Genomic DNA, 20,321 nt, shown 5'->3' with positions numbered 1-20,321 from the left:
TTTATCTATAGTTCACTGATTGTTGCTAGATTGCTTACTCATCATCATATTATATAGATATTCATTCTGTGATCTTACACTGGCAGTATTTGCTCAGGCTTTGAAAGACACGGTGCTCATTATGCACGTCAGAGACACTGCACAATAGCGTTTTAGCTAAACTTGTCTACCCACGCAGGCGGGCTCTCGCAATGCTTTCCTGATAAATGCACTCAACACGTGAAAAAGTCTGACACCCCAACAATTATTCAACCCAATGATTCAGACGCGTGTGTTCAAATGGCGTAGGCTACCATTCAAAGTCACATTCACGCCTATCGGTGCATTTCTGTTTGGTTCTTGGTCACTGTTTTTGCATTGTAATGTATTGTTGTCCATGATGTGTAGTGCACACACATCATGGACAACAATACACTACATCTCTGTAACACCAGTGTGTAAATTGTATTTGTGCTTAATTTTGAGTTCCTGTGTTCATGCAGAGATCTGAGCTGTGTTCGAAATCTCATACTAAGGTACTACTCATACTAAGTCTGACGTCAAAATGAGTATGTATTGCGTTCATGAGGGGTGGGCAACTCCAGTCCTCAAGGGTCGGATTCCTATGACTTTTAGATGTGCCCCTGCTCCAACACACCTGAATTAAATGAATGGCTCGTTATCATGCTTCTGCAGAGCTTAATGACAACACATTGGTTTCAACCAGGTGTGTTGGAGCAGGGAGACATCTAAAAGCCCACGAGAACTGGAGTTGCCTACCCCTGCATTAGATAGTATGGAAAGTATTTGCGAAATACCCGGATGTATACTGTAGCAGGACATTTTTTACTTAACCACCCCATGATGCATTGCGAGCGGAACGTAAAATCGTCCTGGGACCGGCTTCAAGCTCAAAATCAAATCCATTCGTTTTTAACGCTTTTGTAAATAGGGTTTTTGTTTTTAAGTTAAAGCTAGGGTTGGTGATTTTTTCCAGATACACTTTTTAAGCTTTTGGTTGAAATAGTCTTTATGTCCTGACAGAAATTAAGATCTAATGTGCTCTGAAAATGGAACGAAGAAAATCTGTCAACTGTAGCAGCTGTAAATCTGTAATAACTTCGACCAATAGAAAAAAAAGGAACCTTTTTTTTTTTTTTTTTTTTTTTTTTTTTTTTTTAACCAATCACGTCTCCCTGTCTCCCTGCTCGTTCTCGATCCCTCACATGCACGAGGTCACACTGAAAGCGCGTCACCACTGACAGAGTTAAAACAGAGTTTTGGTCACGTTTTTAACATATATGATGGTAAATTAGTGTTCACTTACTGTTGAATGACATGAGACAATGAAGTTTCTACACAATACAAGAGATAAGCTGAGCTCCACTTCTGCAGCAGCTGTACGAATGCATGTGAGTGAGACGGAGCACCAGGGGGAGGAGGGAGGGGGGTAAAGGCGGAGCCGGCGGGGAGGCTATATTCAAAATCATGCTAGCTTTCGAAAATCGCCTACCCTACCTTTAACCAGAAGTTCTGTCAATAACACAATGACGGGTCTCCGAAAAGCACTAAAATCTCGGAATGAAATGTGTATACGCAAGTTTTATGGATCAAATGACCACATGTTGATATTTTATTTGGTCACTTTTTCACTAAAATATTTTCAGAACTTTCAAAGGTGGAGAATCAACTGAGATATTTAGCCTCTGTGTGTTTCATGTTTTTATCGTCGTAGGTTCGTAATGCATCTTGGGAAACTTGGGAACAGTCATCATTCTAATCATACTTATAGTAGACAGTATATACGTATTGAGTTTGTAGTGTATAGTACAGAGTGTGCCATTTTCAACACAGCCCTGGTGTTTAAAGGGTTTATAGATACACAGTCACTTCCTGATCATGTAATAGTATGCACTGCAGGCATGATGTTTGTATATAATGTGGATTAGTTGCTGTTTGCTATGCACATATAGCTAGGTAATACTCAAACACGTGATATCTTTTGACAAAATCATAAAATATTGTCTCATCTTGTGTTGTCTCACACTTTGTTTTATCTTTGTCTACTGTTTGGCACGTCCATGATTAGTTTTTTGCAACCATCAGAAGCTTTTGGATGATAAATAAATCTGGCTGAATAGAAGGTATTACTTGGTGTAAATTATTGGTTTTTGAAAAGGAATTCCAGTCTGCAGAGAGGCAAGTTACTGGTATTTTCAAAGGCACCAAATTACTGTAATGGAAACTGATGCACTGCAGCTAAGATGTAGGATTTATCTCCTTGTTATTCTTGCTAGCTACTGCAATGCAACAGTTTATTCTTGCAATATAAAATACAGAATGTAAATCTGTCAGCTACTTTTTTTGAAATTGACAACATTGAATTCATAGATTTGATTGATTGTTTATTCCCAGTTTAATGTACATTACATGAAGACATGACTCTTTTCGAATTAACATACTTTCATATACACATGAACTTGAAAAGGAGTGGGAGGAAGTTATAAACTTGTAAATTCCCACCCCTGTAATTGTCATAATTCATATCAGTGGTTGCTTCTTTTCGCAAAACAGTTAACACAACATATAAACAGTTTACATGCAAGAAACATACATATGCACATACACATACTTATATATATATATATATATATATATATATATATATTATTATTATTATTATTATTTATAGATGATGGTGAATGATATATAATTACAGAATCTCTCCTGGTCAGTTCTGGTCAGACTAAGCAGGCCAGATACCATCATATACTGACAGCACACACCAAGGTCTCTGCCTGAGGAGGCTCAGCTACTGTATGTTTTGACTACCGCTATCAGCAACATACAGTACATAACCCTGAGAGCACTAAACAGTGGCAGATTCACCAAGGTACACACACTGAAAGCTGGTTAACCCCCAAATCCGTATCTGACCAACAACCCTAAAGTTTGACTCCGTCTCATTCATGAAAACCGCCACAACACTGAACATTTGTCCTTTGGTTTTCAAAGAGCACAAAAGGTTTTGTTATTTCTGATGAAGAATCAGATTATATGTATTCAATGTATAACTTGCACAGCAAGCCATCCAACATCCACCAAGTTACATTCCTTGTATGGTTTTTCATTTGTACTTGGCCAATAAAACTTTTGAACATGGCAAGAGTTGGGACCAAGGGCAGAAGAGCACAGAATGCACCTAGTTCCTTGATTCGAACGTAGGACTTCGCTCAACTTCATGAAAATCCACTTTCCTCTGTGTGATAGATGCATGTGTTAGCGGGAAGAGCGTATCGGGGGGAGGTGATTCAGGGAGGGACTCTGTAGGTGATTAGTCACAGAGCAAATCGACGCGAGCAGAGCTAATCAGCGCTGATGGAGCTAAAGAGCCAACAAAAATGGCACACTGGGCAATAGCAACAATACCCTAAAAACCTATGTGTGTGCTTATGTCTGAACCATTACTTGGTCAGAATACCTGTTACATATTGTTTGCCAAAACCAGGTGGTTTTTATTATGTGCCACTCCTAACTTTATCTTTCACTATAATCTAATACTACTGCTATTCTTATCGCATTGGTCATATGTTGTTGAGTGATGACCCAGTTTAGACTTGAGTCATCTTCCCTCAGCAGCGCTGTGTTGTGTTTTCACTCTGTAATTAAATTGTAAAATGCCAAACGCCTGGAGTGGCTGATGAGCAGTGACACAGCAGCTGTCGTTATCATTTAGGGAATTGATTCTTATCAGCTACTTCTGGCAGCAGCAGAGAACGATGGTCAAACAGCATCATCAGCATTGGCATTGTTTTGTGTGTTTGTGTGTATTTACCCAATCGTTCACATCAGAGCTGAGTTTAAATGAGGCAATTTATGCCTCAATCTTATTTTTTGGAAGGATTTTTGAGTTGAGAATTTGAACTCTCCAATGGGAGAAATTTTAGACATCACATCAGGTTTTTAATTAATTATTATATTTTTTTTGTGCCAGATTTGACAGCAGATTGTTAGAATTGTCATGTAATTTCATGTTACAGTTCTTGTCCCCACTTTACAGCAGTAATGTCACATATATGGACATTAGACTTGGTGCTGAAACACAAACTAAAGCGTGAGATTAAAATACATTTTTTTTTATATTACCAATTTATTAAACCTTCTACAAGGTGGTGATGAACCCACATATCTCATATACTATAAGTAACAGTATATACTGTATGTTTTCATTTTGTACTTTTTCTTTTACTTTTGTGTATTAAACCAAACATCATTTTAGATTATTATGAATAAGGCCTCGGCAATCTATCGAGAGTCAAGATATATTGAGATTTCTGTTTTGGCGATATAGAAAATTACAATATCGCATTTTCGATATATATTTATTTATTTGCATTGTATTATTATTATTGTTAAATTACTCATTTCAGGAGTCGTTGTTTTCACTGCTTCTCAGAGAAGCATGAAAATTGCAGATATTTCCTTAGTGCATCTTAACCCAGACCTTTCCCTAAACAAGCCACACTACATAATTCACTCACACATGCTGTCCCTTAAAGGAGAAAAAAGCCAAAAGTGGCACATATTGTGCTGCTGTTTGTTAATAAATGTGCCTGTGTGGCATTTTACATCAGCAAATTTTACCCAGAATTGTCTTTCTGGGTAATTTAGTTAAAAAAAAAAAAAAAAATATATATATATCGCCATCTTTAAGAAAAAATATTGGGATATGAATTTTTGGTCTAAGTACCAACACGGTGCCTGCAGGCCCCTGGTAGCCCACATGGAGCATGTGAGGTGTCCACTTGGTTACAACAGCAGCACTAGACATCAGTTAACTCTGTCTTTAATCTGATTTCACTCACAAAGATAAACACAGATGACAGATGTAGTCAGAGCCTTTGTTGAGTTAAATACCGCTGCACCTGATAAGTTTGTGTATTAAATTAACCATCTTTAAATGTTTATTTCCGCTAAAACATTGAGACAAATGTGTTCAAGTGTCTTAAATTAATGATACTGCAGATTTGGTGTTTAGATTGTGATGTTTTTTTTCTAAAAAGTATAATAAAATAAAAAAGAAAGAAAGTGGAGTTTTTTAACATCTTGCACAATTGTTCAATTGTAAGAACATGTTTGGGTTTGTAAAAGAGTAGTTAGTGGCTCGTGAAATAGGAACATGATGATTTCCTATGAAATGTTTCAGAATTGGTCATTTACAAATGAAACAATGGCACAACTTAAGAGAAATAAACTGTTGCATTCTAATCCATTATCTTATTGACCTTCTTAATCCAGACTATCATCAGAAAATGATTCATACAGTGCTCATGGAGAAGTTTCCTTGCAGCAAGTCACGACGCCAACAAACAATACAGTCAATCACATACACACAAATGCATTGCTGCTGATTAAGAGCCAACAAAGAGTAATACATTAATAGTAGTAGTAGTACATTAAAGATGAAAGAAGACATGAACCTGAATCAGGCTGTAAGGAGATGTATCTGTAATATTTAGTGTCATCCATACTGAGTCAGCATTTTTAAATGTCTTTTAGCTTTTCTTATTGATCTAAAGGTTAATAGGGGCCCTGCTGAGAAGGGTTGTCATGTATCCACTACATTCTTCTTGGTTATCTCCATTCTACAGCTACTGAACCTCTGGGACCCCCCCCCCCCCCCCACACACACACACACACACAGTTTCTCAACCATGTTATTATTTATTTATTTATTTTCCGATCAATGATTACTGCTGAGCCATTTTTTTCTTAGAGGTCAAGAGTGAAATGACCTCATAACGCATCGATGGAATGGTGAAATCAATAAAAGTTACCCTAGTAAGCTTTCTCTCTTATTTGTGGTTCAGCTCTATTGATTGTCACCAGGAGGAGTATGGGGGGGGGGGGGGGGGGGGGGGGTGAAGGTAAAGGTGATATAATGACCTACAAAAAAAAAGAAAAAACCAGTGATGAGAGCTCCATCAGTAATCTCTGAGCTGCATAGCAGGATCAAACCAGTAAGGCTCCAGTAGGTCCACTTCATTACCAGATCGACTGGTTGATCAAGCTCAGAGCTTGAATGTTGATGGCTAAAGGGAAAGCAAAAGTCCTCTACACACTGTGACAAGCAGGAGGCCAGGGAGCTGAGGGGGAACAGGCAGTGAAGGCTTTGACACTGAATCATACTGACGTTACTCAGCGCATCACCCTGCAAAACTAAAAACGCTCATATCCCACCAAACACCCAGTATCATTCAGACACTGCTCGGTCAATCTTAGGGTGCTTTCACACATATTCCAGTGAATCGGTGCGATTAAGGCGCTGAATCGGTCCACTTTCACACATTGTATTTGCCAAGCGCACCAAACTTTCGGTCACCGATTGGACAGAATACAGTACTTCAACTTCCAATGCCATGACGATGTTGTGCTGCTCTGTCACTACTGACAGTCGTGCCGTCACATCCTACATTTGCCTATCTTCCTGTTTTCCAAAGGAAATCCTAAAACAATCCCCGCAGAAAAGTCAATAATTCAAAATAATAATTTATTTCTTTCTTTCTTTCTTTCTTTCTTTCTTTAGGTGGAAGAGGGGTCGTCTTCTGATCGAGAGGTTCAATCCCAGTCTAGACACTGAACCCTAAGTTGCCCCCAGTGGTCGACCAGTGCCTTGCATGGCAGCTCAGTCCCATTGGTGTGTGAATGGATGAATGAGTTGATATTCTAAAGCTTTGGGACTACTTCAGTGTAGTCATAAAAGCACTATATAAATCAAGTCCTTACCGATTACTTAACAGATGGGTCTCGCCTATATCCAGGGCTCTTATTGTGAAAGGCATGAGGGATTTATTTATTTATATATTTATTTACTTCCTAATTTACTTATTAAGAATACATTATATATTGATAAGATGTGTCTCACCTATATCCAGGGCTGTTATTGTGAAAGGACTCAGAGGGAATTCTTTCTTTTTTTCTTTACTATTTACTTATTAAATAAATTATATTTTGATGTCTCTCCTATATCCAGGGCTCTTATTGTGAAAGGCATCCTGGATTCATTTATTTATTTATGTATTCTTTTACTTACTAATTTACTTGTTGAGAATACATTATATATTGATAAGATGTCTCATCTATATCCAGGGCTCTTATTGTGAAAGCCTAATTAGTTTTTTTTTTCTTTACTATTTGCTTATTAAGGATAAATTATATATTGATAAAATGTGTCTAGCCTAAAGCCAGGCCTCTTATTGTGAAAGGCCTCAGATAGAGCTCTTTTTTTCTTTATTAAATACTTATTAAATAAATAATATATTGATATGTCTTAAAAATGTCTTAAACATGTCCTAAGCTTCTTTCTTTCTTTCTTTTTATCAAGGGCTCTTATTGTGAAAGGCTTCAGAATGAAATTGGGGTTTTATATGCGTTGTTGACACTCAAACAACATATTTTTTGATGTATTCCTATATAATATCCTTTAAACAATGTAAAAACAAATAGATATCATGTAAATACTTTAAATAATTGTCCTGAACCAACTAAACAAATTTTCTTTGTACTTCCATTATCACGTTGAGCTTTACCAAACATCGATGGGTTTAGTTCAGCCTGACTAAAACACATAATTCTGTCAATCTTCTAGCTGGCAGCGTTCATGCTCTCCAAGCCAGAGACTAAAGAGAAGTTTAATTTGTACATCATAGTATTTAATTAAAGATAGCAGGGTGAAATTAAAGATGAGATGTATTCTCTATAACTCATTTTGAAGTCATTTTCAAAAGAAGAGAGAAATTAATCTGCTATTGTTACTCGACAGGTTTTTGTGGGAGTAAAAAAAAAAGAAGTGGCTTCTGTTGAATGGGCCCATGCATTCAACTTTCAATTAACAGTGACAGACGGAAGAAAAAGCAATTTTCTTTTCAAGCTCTGATGTGAGTGAAGGAAGAACAAGACCGGCGGGGAATGAATTTAGCTTGAAGTTGAATCATCTTTATTAACATCCCGTGGCCTGCGTTGGTCTGTCTGATCCGCTGACGGCAGGGCGAGGGATGTCAGGTCAGGAAAACTTCTAATCATGTCTGAATAAATCACATTTTGTCTTTACTAAAGTTTAATCTCTCTGGTGATGTGAAAAATGGAATCTTAACTTTTCTCCAACGCTACACTGGATCACATTCTGTACATTAAAACTGTTGCTGTAGGTTAGACAAGGACTTTATTTTAAAAGGAACCTGCCTTGGTTTAGATAAAGGGAGAATTTACCAAACAAAGCTTACAAAATGCAAAGCAGTTTTCAGTAGAGATGTTTGATATTAATTCGAGCAAGTTGATTTTGTCTTTTTTTTTTTTAAATAATATGCTATGGTTTTATTTATTCTGTCAACTTTTTTCAGGAAATTTACTTTGATCTCCTGAGATGTTTCAACTGTCAACTGCCAGTCTTCCTCAGAGGTGTCTACTGATCGCTTTGATGTGTTCTTATGAGTTATTTTTGGGTCGGGCCAACTTGACAGTTCTGTCAGGCTGGCTCTGTTTCAAAGTAAAGCTCCACTTCAAATTAAAGCTCTGCTTTAAAGTAAAGCTCCACTTCAAAGTAAAGCTCCGCTTCAAAGTAAAGCTCCGCTTCAAAGTAAAGCTTCGCTTCAAAGTAAACTCCACTTCAAAGCAAATTTCCTGAAAAAAGTTGTCTGAATAAATGAAACCTTAACATATTACATTGCTCATTAACTTTCTACCAAAATATGCTAATATTGTTCAATACCTAATTACCAATTCTTGATATTAACCGAAATATATACTGTACATAGACTCAATCTGAATTTAGGTGACATACATTTTATACCTCCATGGAATTAATACACTAAGCCTACTTTCAATGTCCCACATATAATATCATCTGTGCAAAATAAAAATACGAATTCAACTTCAGTTATAGAACAAGTGCCATTTCAATTATGCCAAGGAGGTAATATTTTCACTGGCACTTATTTTTTTCTTCTGTTAGCAGGATTACATCAAAAGTACTAAATGGATTTTACAAAAAATTAACCAAAGGAAGAATCCATGGCATCAGTTTCAGAAATAGAAAAATCCCTATCTTTCATCATTAGCAAAATTTCAAAATTGTAGATTGTGGTTTGTAGTTTGGTTCTTTATGGAATTTGTCTCAGTGTTGTTGGGTTGGTTTCTCAATTTCCTCAACGAGTTTCATCCAGATCAAATTTTCACATTTCATCTCACTTTGAAAGAAAAAAATGGCAGTGCCCATACATTTGGACCTACCGTATAGTTTCTTCCAAGTCTTTAAAGTGTGAATTATCATGGTTCCGTAGTCAGATTCAATGATCCAGATAACTGCCAATATCTGGCAAAGAGGAGATTTGTTGCTTGGCTGAGGTTTGCCGACATTAATACTGCCTAGCTCTATTTTTAGGGCATGATCATTGCAAATCTATATTTACCAACAACTTCATTCTGGAAATAATTGTAGTTTACTCCAGTTTTAAATGTATACTTATGTCTTAGTCCAAAAAGTACCAAAGAAAGGCTGAAATAAATGAGTTTAATCTGTTTTTACTGAGCTCTCAGCCGACAAAACTCTAATATATCATTTGTGCAATATCTGTTTCTTTGAAAAAGAGGCTACCTACTGCTTTACTGATTCATGGCATGTCAAAGTATTTTTTTTAATGAAAGTATTATATGAACTCTTTTGGGTATTTTAAGAAAAGATGGGCTCAACCTTTGATGTTATGGTACTCATTAATAATGTAAAAAAATCAAGCTCCGCAGCACAGGAAGAGGACTCTTTGGTTACTTTCTTCCTGTATAGCTCAATAAATGGAGGTCATCATTGCAGACAGAGGTGTCCTGTTACAAGTCTCAACTGAATAGAAAGAATAGAAACAAGGCAGCCACAAGGACACTACAATGAAAAATGAAGTTTAGTTTTTTTTTTTTTTAAATGAGAATACGTATTTTAGACAGGGTGAGTGAATGACAAGACCTCTAAAAACAATACTTAATAAAATGTCATATTTTGACAGAGCTTCGAGATGACTATTGCTGTAATTTGCGCTGTATATGTTTGTCCCTGTCGGCCACCGTATAAAAGCGCTCATAGTTGAAGTCTGCCCCCCTGTGAGCGTGGTAGAGATCCTGGAGAGACACGGAATTACTGAATAACACATTAAAAAAGACTGCGCTGCCACCGTATTTGTTAGTGGGTGCATGGGAAACCCAAAAAGGGCAGGTATCAGCAGAGGCAAAGGTAATAGATTACAAGTACTCGCATTACTGTAATTGACTTGTTTTTATTGGTAGCTGTACTTTTTTTTTTTATTTCTAAATAAGTAATTTTACTTGTACTTAATTAAATTTTATAATACAAGTTTATAAATGTAGCTAACTATACTTAGAGCCAGATAATTTTTCTTAATTTTGTATTGAATTCATTGTTGTTATTTTATTTTTTAAAAAATTGTACATTTTGACAAACATTTTATTCTATACAGATGCCTTTGTGAAGACATAAATTAAGTTCCAATTGTGCAAGATTTTGTCCTTTTTTTGTTTATACATGAGATGTTTACTGTATGCAAGGAAAAACGTGGCAAGATTTATGACTAAAAATAAACTTGGGGATGAGAGTAACTACTAACTAGTAACTTTAATTCAGCTACTTTTTACTTGTACTTGGGTATTTTATGTATGACTTACTTGTACAGTACTTCTACATGAGTTGGATACATCAGTATTCTTTACACCTCAGTATCAGTAATAACATGGGCTTTTTTAAATGTATTTTATGTTGTTTTAATTAATCTGTTTAGATCTGTTTTGTATGTGTGTCTGCTTATGACTAAATTACAGCTGAAGTTTGTTAATTTCAGACTCAGTCAGATTTTGCTGTTCTGCACCAAAAATCCACACGCTCAGAAATGCTTACACGAGATATGTACGCTCACGTCACAATTGATAAATACCGAAGCCTGCGTGAATATGGTTGGACGCTCAGATCTGACTAACGGTCGATAAATGAGGGTCATTCTGACTCCAATATTCATGATGACAAAGGGTTGGCCTTGTGTCTGCAGCAGTATCACTGCTTCCAGCAGACTTTAGTCTGATTGCTCAGATTAAATGGCTTGTTAAGATCTTTCCCAGCACTCAAAGGGATGTGGGATGATTACCAAAGGGTTCCACTCTGGCTCCCTCCTTTACCATTCTCTCTCTAGCCCTGCAGGATTTTGGCTTATCTTCCTTCCTTCCCTCCTGTCATCAGCCCCCACCCCTTCTCACGAGCTGGAGCTACAGATGGTGGAAGACAAAGTCTGCACGCTACGATCAGGATCACAGCTAAGACCCCTAAAAACAGCCTGGGCCCCCCTCAGGTAGAGGATGCTAATCACTATAGGACTCAACTATTCACTATCTGCTCATTTCACGTGTTTATTCTTTAATCTCATGGCGTTACATTTTCAACCCTCCTATTATCCTCAAATATTACTAACACATTTTAACCTTGGGGTCAATCTGACCCCTGGGATATTTGCCTCCAGAAAATGATTTTCAGAAAATTGCTGACCAAGTTTTTGTGTCTGGCACTTTGTTTATTTGTTGAATACCTAAATAACCTCTTGATAATGAAACCTTGATGTGTTCTCTGGCGCCACCATCAGGCCAAACTTTTAAATTAAAATTAATTTACCTTCAATAGTTTTCATTAACATCTTCTCAAATTCACTGACGACATTAATGACCACTTGAGTAAGAATCCTATTGGTTGTGGTGATGATATGACCTTTCCTGCAGCGCCACCTTCAGGTCAAACAACAAGTTTTAGAGTTAGTGTGTCTTGAAAATGTTTCATCCAAATATTTTCTAATTTGGGGTGAACATTCATGACTCTCACAGAATGAACCAAATTGACTGATGTTGGGAACCCCCCTTTCCTCTTATACACATTTATTTTCTTTTTTTTTATACAGACAAGTTTTACACACCTAAAACAGCTTGGGGTCACTTTCACTGTGAAAGAGCTGTTCCAAAATGAAAGATATGTGTTCAGCACATTTTCATCTCCTTTTTTGTAACATATTTGTGGTTATTCACTATAAACTTCTCTGTCTTAGACATCGTCCTCTACGTCACTTTCACTGTGAAAGAGCTGTTCCAAAATGAAAGATATGTGTTCAGCACATTTTCATCTCCTTTTTTGTTACATATAAGTGGTTATTCACTATAAAGTCTTCTGTGTTAGACATTGTCCTCTACGTTACTTTCACTGTGAATGAGCTGTTCCCCCATGCCATGTACCAACTCCACACCTGCAGATGTGGGGATGTAAAGTCACACATGGGTCACACACAGACAAGTTTTACACAGCTAAAACAGCTTGGGGTCAAATTGACCCCAGAGGAACATCAATGCTCGCAATATGTGTTCATCACACTGAAAAAATATTATCATGATGATTTTATGCTTAATCAATTTTAGGAAAAGTCATGAAATATGAAGCAAAACTATTTATTTATTTATTTTTTTTTAATGATGAAAATTGAATGGAGTCAAATTGAAACCAAAGATAATAGGAGGGTTAACTTAAGTAACACGATGCTTCCTGCTCTTATGATGCTGTAAAGCTGAACATCCTAAAAGGCCGTCTCACAGCAGGCTCCCAGTCTGTGCCAATCCACACCAAGCGCTCTAAGACAATTACTGCTAACTATCATGAAACCTAATGGAATTACCATTACTGATTTGCAATCCCTCTTTTTCAATTTAATCCCCACAAATGACACAACCTTTCCACTCATCCCTCCAATTACCACTCCATTACAGAAGATAGGAGCCTCTCCTGTGAAGCCTTCTTGTACTAAATGTTTGGACAACCACACGATTGCTGTATACTATATTGGGATTACTATTGTTTAAAACTGTTAGCATTGAAGACTATGTGCAAAAATGTGTTTCCATAACCTTTTTTGAAAGATGAAAGTGTGAATTTAGTGAACTTTAGGTGCCCGAGCCTTGGAAACCATCTAAAAAAAGACTGTAATTTAATTCTATAATGATGATATGCACCATTTGTCAATGTCCACATTCCTGGATTATTTATAACTATCTTCTGTAACAGCCTGGTGTAACCTCATAATTTTACAAAGGTCTTTCCAGTCTTGCTCATGGGCCGTCATGCGACCTCCAAAGTAAATTTACAAAAACAACTGAGAAAACACCCAAAATGACAGAAATACACACAAGTAAACAACAAAATAGCAAAAATGCACACAAAACCACAACAAAAATACATAAAACGACAAGAAAAAACACAAAAATCACAGAAAAACACCACAAACAACAACAAAAATGATAGAAAAACACACAAAAAAACAAGAAAAACACACTAACTGTTCAGTCTAAAAGAAAAATCCACTAAAATGACTACAAAATCCACAAGGACTCATATTACAAAACAACAAAAACACACAAAATAACAACAAAAATATACAATAATGACATAAAAACACACACAACAATTACTAAAATACATAAAACGACAAAAAACACAATAAAACATCACAGACAACAACAAATATGACTGAAAAACATGCAAAAAACCCCCCAAAAACCAAGAAAAACACACAAACCCTTTGTTCTGTCCTGTATTAGAGTTTATATTAGTCATTATTCTTAACATTAACTTGAATGTTTATAATGTTTATAATGTGACCCTCAGTTCAGACTATCCCATTTTTGTGGCCCCGGCTGTGGTAAAAGTTGCCGACCTCTGGCCTAGCTGATGTGACTCATAGAAGCCGTATAAATACTGTATATACATCCTTTTGTGACCTCTAACTAAAGTGAATCCAGAAAAACGGGCCTTATTTGCCCCATGTAAGCTGCGTCTCTAAACCGTGCGATGGAAATCATTTGGTGGAGGGAATAATCTGACGGCCGCCGAGCTTCAGTTTTAAAACCCAAAGAGGCGACAAAAGCTGATGAAGATTAGCAAAAAAAACCACTTAAGACAAAAGCCTTGTCAAGATCCTGGTACGAAAACAGCACATCTATAAGCTCCGGTGCTGCCCCATTACTGAAATGATCAAACCACAATGTCTCAATGCGTGCATAACTTAAAGCTTGTATCCAACGGGGGCTCCAGGTTGGTAAATTATTTAGTCTTTATAGACGTTGCACAAAGAGGAAGAAGCACAATCTTCTTAAATGTTTGCCATTAGAACTAAATGCATGTTGATCATTTGAATGCTCTTTGGCTCAACATTCATTTCTGTATCCATAATTTTCTCCTTCGTTTGATATGTTGCCCTTTACGAACATGTTTTTTGGCTGATCACAGTTGCTTGATTGAAATTGTACTCAATTACAAGTAAGTCATACATAAAATAGTAAAGTACAACAAGTGCAAGTAAAAAATAGCTCACTTAAATAGTACTTTAAGTAAAAGTTACTAGTTACTTTCACCCCACACGTTTATTTTTGGTAATAAATCTTGCCACGTTCCCTTGCATACAGTACACATCTCATGTATAAACTTAAAAAGGAAGAGACCAAATCTTGCACAATTGGAACTTAATTTATTTTGCACAAAAAAATAAAAGGTTTGTCAAAATGTAAAATTATTTTTCAAATGAAATAACACCAATTCATTTTATATATTTCATATTTTTGTCTTTTTTGTGTGTTTTGTGTTTTTGGAGTAATTTTCGAGTTTTTTTCTCTTATATTTTGTCAATTTTAGTGTTTTGGTTGTTATTTTTATATTTTTCATCTATTTTGTAAGTTTTTGTTAAATTTTGTGTTTTCGCTGTGATATATTTTTGTTGTTTTGTGTATTTTTGTGTGCTACTGTTGCTATTTTTGATATTTTTTCTTTTCTTTTGTATTTTTTGTTGTCATTTGGTATTTTAGGAGTCATTTTTGAGTTCTATGTTTTTGTTTTGTGATTTTGAGTGTTTTTCTGTCCTTTTGTGTATTAGGAGTCATTTTTGTGTGCTTTTGTTGCCATTTTGGATATTTTTCTCTCATTTTTTATTTTTTTTTGTCGTAGTCAAAATTTACAACTCTTTAAAAAATTAACACCAGTGTATTCAATTCAAAATAAAAACAATTCTCAGGCTTTAAGTATAGCTACATTTATCAACTCTAAAACTGAGAAAATAACCAGCATTCAATGCTGTTTTGGCACGGCGCATTACGTTTAATCTGGCTATGATGTGATGCATTTGATGGTTGTCTGGTCATTTCATGTTTTGTAGTTTTACAATGTTCGTTGATTATTTTAAAACAATTTACTCAGTAACGGTCAGGTGTAGAAATGTAATGAATTACTTTACTTCTTTTAAAATGTACTTAAGTACAAGTAAAATTAATGATTTAGAAATGTACTCAAAAAAGTACAAGTACCCATAAAAGCAACTCAATTACAATAACGCGAGTACTTGTAATCCATTACTTTTGCCTCTGTCTGTAAAAGAGTCTTTCTCACTCATTAATGACTGTAAATATAATCTGTCCTATTGGGTTGTTTTGTGCGGTCTAATAATGATTTATTTTATGTCTCAATTTTAATTATTATTCCCCCAAAAAACCTTAAAAAGGAGGAAACTTTTTAACCCCTTTTTACCTTTTTCTTTGGCCATTTTGCAACTTTGTTTGTCCCATTTTTGCCCCTTTTCCCAAAATAAATTGACACTTTTTTTTTTTCTTTTCAGATTTTAGCCTCCTTTTGCCAATAAATATCCCTTTTTCCTCATTTTTGTCAATTTTTTCAAGTTCTTTTTGACACTTTTATCAAATTCTTTGTGAATTCTTTAACCATTTTTTGCTACTTTTCATCCAAATAAGCTATCTTTTGCCCAATAAATAACACTTTTTTCTCCACATTTTGTTTCCTACTTTTTGTTCCACATTTTTGCCCATTTTTTTACTATTGTTTTGCCACTCTTGACTGCTTTTGGTCCATTTTAGTCACTTTTCACTCTTTCCTTGCCACGTTTCTGTCACCATTTTTTGTCACTTTACTGAACTTTACTCATCACTGTTTGTTTACCTTCTCGGAACAGCGGCTTCGTCAAATGGCTGTGATTGGCTTGATGCACCATTCAATCAATCTAACTGGACCAAAATATGTTTTCAACAATGAATCCCTCCCCAGACGTGGCTGCTCAAAAGTAAAAAATAATTAAGAAATGAATTTAATTTGAAGCTGTTCAGGGTTTGTTTTGATCCTCACTGTAAACAGTCCATTTATTGACATTTTGTTGTGGCAGTTTGGATGCATGAGACGGAGTCAAGCTTTGGGGTTGTCGGTCAATTTCATGCCAAATGCCTTTCTGAGATCACTAACACTAAACAAAACGCCTACACACAAACAAAGTAATAATAAGAAGCCTAAAAGTGTAGCAAAAATTAAAAGAGCATTAAATGATTAGACTGCATTAGATATCATATGCTGGAACAAAATATAAGGTGGAACTAAATTTCTTTATATTCTGTATTTTTGACTAATTAGTCATTAACCAACACTTTTACATTTGGTTTTCATGCAGATGATTAGTTTAATGTACTTTTTGAGTTGTAATTTTGATTTTAATTATGAAACATGATGTTACTTATTCCCTGTTAGTTAATTTAATACGTGCACTGAATTTCGTTTTTTTGTTTTCTTATGCTTTTTGCCACAGATTGCAAACAATGTTTCTTTATTTCCTGTATTTTTGACTATTGCACTTTTATTTGTTTTTCATGCAGGTGATTCGTTTAATTCAGTTTTTGATTCATGATGAAATATTACCCAGCAACAAGCTGGGTTACATGAAACTATCTTTAACTTGGTTTGTCCGTCTGCACCTTTCTGAAAGTCTTTAACCTCGTCTGAGAAGGTAATCAACGATGGGTGATTTAGAGGCGCTTTGCCCCATTCTGCTGTCTGGCAGGTGTTGATAGCAGCTCAGGAGAGCTGTAGGAGCTGTGGGCGTTTAACCAACCCTGTCCAGACGACTCTCTGCTGCATCTGCTGCTCACGCCGTGTCAAAGAATCAGAGTGTAATGGAGCAATGACAGCAGCTGGATGATGGGCCGTGTGCCCCAACATACTAATGGTTGGTCTTAAAGGAGAGTTAGTGTGTAGCAAAGAGAGGCTAAAAGCGAGCAATGAATGAATGCTAAACGCATTAACATGGAGCGCTTTGAATCTTCTTTTGAAAAAAATGAATAAATAATGACAAAGGATGACTGAGAGTGACGTGCAGTCAGGGTAGGCAAGGTAGGCAGTGCCTACCCAAGGGTGAATTGATATTTTGATTATTTGTATTAGTTATAATATAATTATAAATTATTTATTTACAGTGCCTATAAGTTTGAAAGTGTTAGCATTTTGTGCGTTTCATAGCCCAAATGACTAAACATCTCTATTTCCTGGTACGGCAGAGACGCTGCACAGTCTCACTCCACTGTAAAGCAGGAGGAGGCCACACCTCCTCCCAAAAGCACATTACTGCTCTGCCTCTGTTCCCATAGCGTGTTTTTATACGTTTGCACATGCACAGTCAGTTCCCCGAGATGAAAACCATTTACCGTGCTATGCTAAATGCTATACGTACGTTCAGAGTGCATTAGTGAATTGATACAGCGTGGCTGCTGCTATGGTCTCTAGCTAGTGGGAGGGATAACACTACAGGCAGGATGACAGCGCTAGAGACGATAAAGAAACTTTTTTTTGAGGAAAAATGACAGCTTTTAAAAGTTGGGAGACCAACAGCTGAGCTACCAGACCTTCAGCAAAGGTAAGGTCAGAAAATTGTTTTGTACTTTCCACAGTGAAAGGTACAAAAGGAAGGATTGGCTTTGTGGATGTTCCTCACTGAGGCTGTTCCGAGTTGTTGTTGTTGTTTTTGTCACTTTCTCTGTGTTTCTGTGTTTCCAACACAAACAACGGATGCGCTGCCGTGTCATGAGATATATCTTGGTGGGAGAGCATGGAGGCTATATTAAATAATTGTTTATGTTTCTTTAATGGTGTTTTACGATGTGGATTTTGTTCGATTAACACTTGCCAGCAGAAACATATGAAATTGTCATTAGTGTAACATTGGTGGTCTCAATTTGCAACGCCCTGCCTACCCAACCCTAGTGCTCACAGCACGTCACTGATGACTGCCTAATCCTGAACAGGGTCAAGGGTGAAATCCTGGACTATGCAAGGAAGTATAGTGTGTGAGCCTTGGAAACCATCTAAAAAAACCCCCAATATTTTAATTCCATAATAAAAATATGCAAAACTCATAAATTAACAAAGGTTTTTTAGTCTAGCTCTAACATGGACAACTGGCGGTCCTGCTTAATTTTGTGTTGTCCCCAAAGTAAATGCACAAAATGATAATCCACCATGGGGCAGTAATTAGCTCAGCAGAGGCCTTTCCAGCAACTCTACAAGATTTTCATTTATGAGAAAAGATGCTCAGGTGGTTTTAGAGGAAGAACATTTTACAATTTTGAAAAAAATCAGGGGAAGAAAAACATTCAATTTTTTACTGAAACATGAATAGGAAGAGTTAGTGGGTTGATGCAGTGATATTAGTTTATATTTTATAATCTCTGAACCTTGTTGAAAATGGTGTATCAAATTTGATACAGTAGGTATATGAGGAAAAAAAAATATGTAAAAAAATAATACTTTTTGTCATGTAATATCATGTAATTCTGATTTAGAATTACATGATCTTACATGACAAAAAGTATTATTTTTTTTACATTTTCTTTTTCCAGCAAACTAAGTACATTTAAATTGCTTAATTTGGGAACAGGGCACTTTTCCCATGTGTGCTGTGAGAAATGCTGAGTGCATCTGTTTCTGAACAAGGTCAGGAACAGTTTTCAGGCACCGCCACCAAAAAGTTTGTGGAGCCAAAAATGAGGGAAAATAAGAGATAAAATAAAGATAAATTCAGAAATAGACTCATTGTTGCATGAAAATAGCACTTCAGAATGTTTTTATGTATGTATGGAATTACCAATTTGTTGATATGTTGGTTAAAAACAAAACAATATTTGAGGATGTATCAAATATGATACAAATTAAAACTCGTAAATTGATTATAATTTTTTTAACTGTATTTGTTGTTGTTGTTGTTCCTATAGGGACCAATAGCTTCCAGTTTCAAAACATCAATTATTTAATGATTAAGGCTTTACTGGTTTACACTAAAGCCCATATTACCCCATGTTTTGACCTCATCTTTTCACATCTTTGGATAGAATCTGCTTTTTAGGGAGTGATGTGATGTGCGCCCCCAGGGCCGGAGCCTGTTTTTGAAGCATGACGCACACTTTCATCTTTAGTTTCTATGGAGTCGTTTGCGTTCGGTGTCATTTACCGCAGCCTTTCTGCCCTTTGTAATCACAGTGTGTGCGTGTAAAAAGGTGTGTGTGCGTGCGCGCTGCGTGCGTTAGGGGCGTGGAGAAGGCTGAGGGGTGTTGCATCCACACACACACACACACACACACACACACGTCACTGTGGCTCCGGCTCTTTGTTGTGGTTGCAACCGCTGCGCTCTTTACGCACGGAGAACCGGGGGCGCCCTGTCTGCAGGAGGACACCGACCGGGAGAGAGAGAGAGCAGTCTGCTCGGTGTTTCTGTGCGTTGGATGGTCGGATGGATGGTGAGGATGCTACCGCTGCGTCCCCTTTTCCCACGCTGGACTAACCGGAGCTCCTCTGAGGCTTCCTGAATTTCCTCCATCTTCACCACAGAGCTCTGTTTCTCTAGCCTTCCTCCTCCTCCTCTTCTTCTGCTTGTGCACTTGGAACTGAGAGAGCAACCTGATCGCATTTTGGAGGTCGGATCGTCTCTAACTATCACCATCATTCTCACCATGCTCTCCGGGCCTGGGAGGAGTCCCTACGGGCGTCCCGCCGGGTGCATCCGGTACTTGGTGTCCGCCTGTGTGCTCTGTGTGCTGCTCTCCCTGCCCGGTGCTCGGGCGTCTTATCCTCAGAGCGGAGAGTGTAAAGGCAAAGGCAAAGACTGCACAGGTAGGACGCGCTGCTGCTGCTGCTGTGTGCGTGCGCCGCGTGCACGCCGTGCACTCTTTGATCGTAGAGCAAAGCATCAAAGCCTTGCATTGATCTTGGAGAAGATGATCTCTCTGACGTCCCGCGGTGACTCTGCTGCTTGACTTTATGGTGACCTTTGCTTGACATGAGCTGTCTAATTATAGTTGGTTTCATCGGCCTGCCTGGGTCCTATAGGTCCCATCATTGACTTTCTACTGACAAGCATCACATTAACATTTCAAACATATTCCCTTCT

At 37.0% G+C, this 20,321-nt stretch overlaps 1 protein-coding gene across 2 annotated transcripts in view; it reads left to right on the top strand.

Moving 5' to 3' along the window:
• tmeff1a (transmembrane protein with EGF-like and two follistatin-like domains 1a) overlaps window positions 1-20,321 on the top strand; it is a 126,027-nt gene that overhangs the window by 11,422 nt on the left and 94,284 nt on the right. Inside the window, exon 1 of one of the 2 annotated variants that reach the window (XM_028472461.1) lies at window positions 19,524-20,044. The exons of the other annotated variant lie outside the window; for it this stretch is intronic. Within the exon in view, the coding sequence (XP_028328262.1) occupies window positions 19,885-20,044 (160 nt within the window). The 5' untranslated portion in view covers window positions 19,524-19,884. Of the gene's footprint in view, window positions 1-19,523; window positions 20,045-20,321 lie in introns of those variants that run through there. 2 annotated transcript variants of the gene reach the window in all.

The sequence above is a fragment of the Gouania willdenowi genome, chromosome 17, assembly GCF_900634775.1.
Source record: "Gouania willdenowi chromosome 17, fGouWil2.1, whole genome shotgun sequence".
NCBI lineage: Eukaryota > Metazoa > Chordata > Actinopteri > Blenniiformes > Gobiesocidae > Gouania > Gouania willdenowi.
The sequence above is the reverse complement of the archived record's forward strand: the minus strand, read 5'-3'. Positions and strand labels throughout refer to the sequence as shown.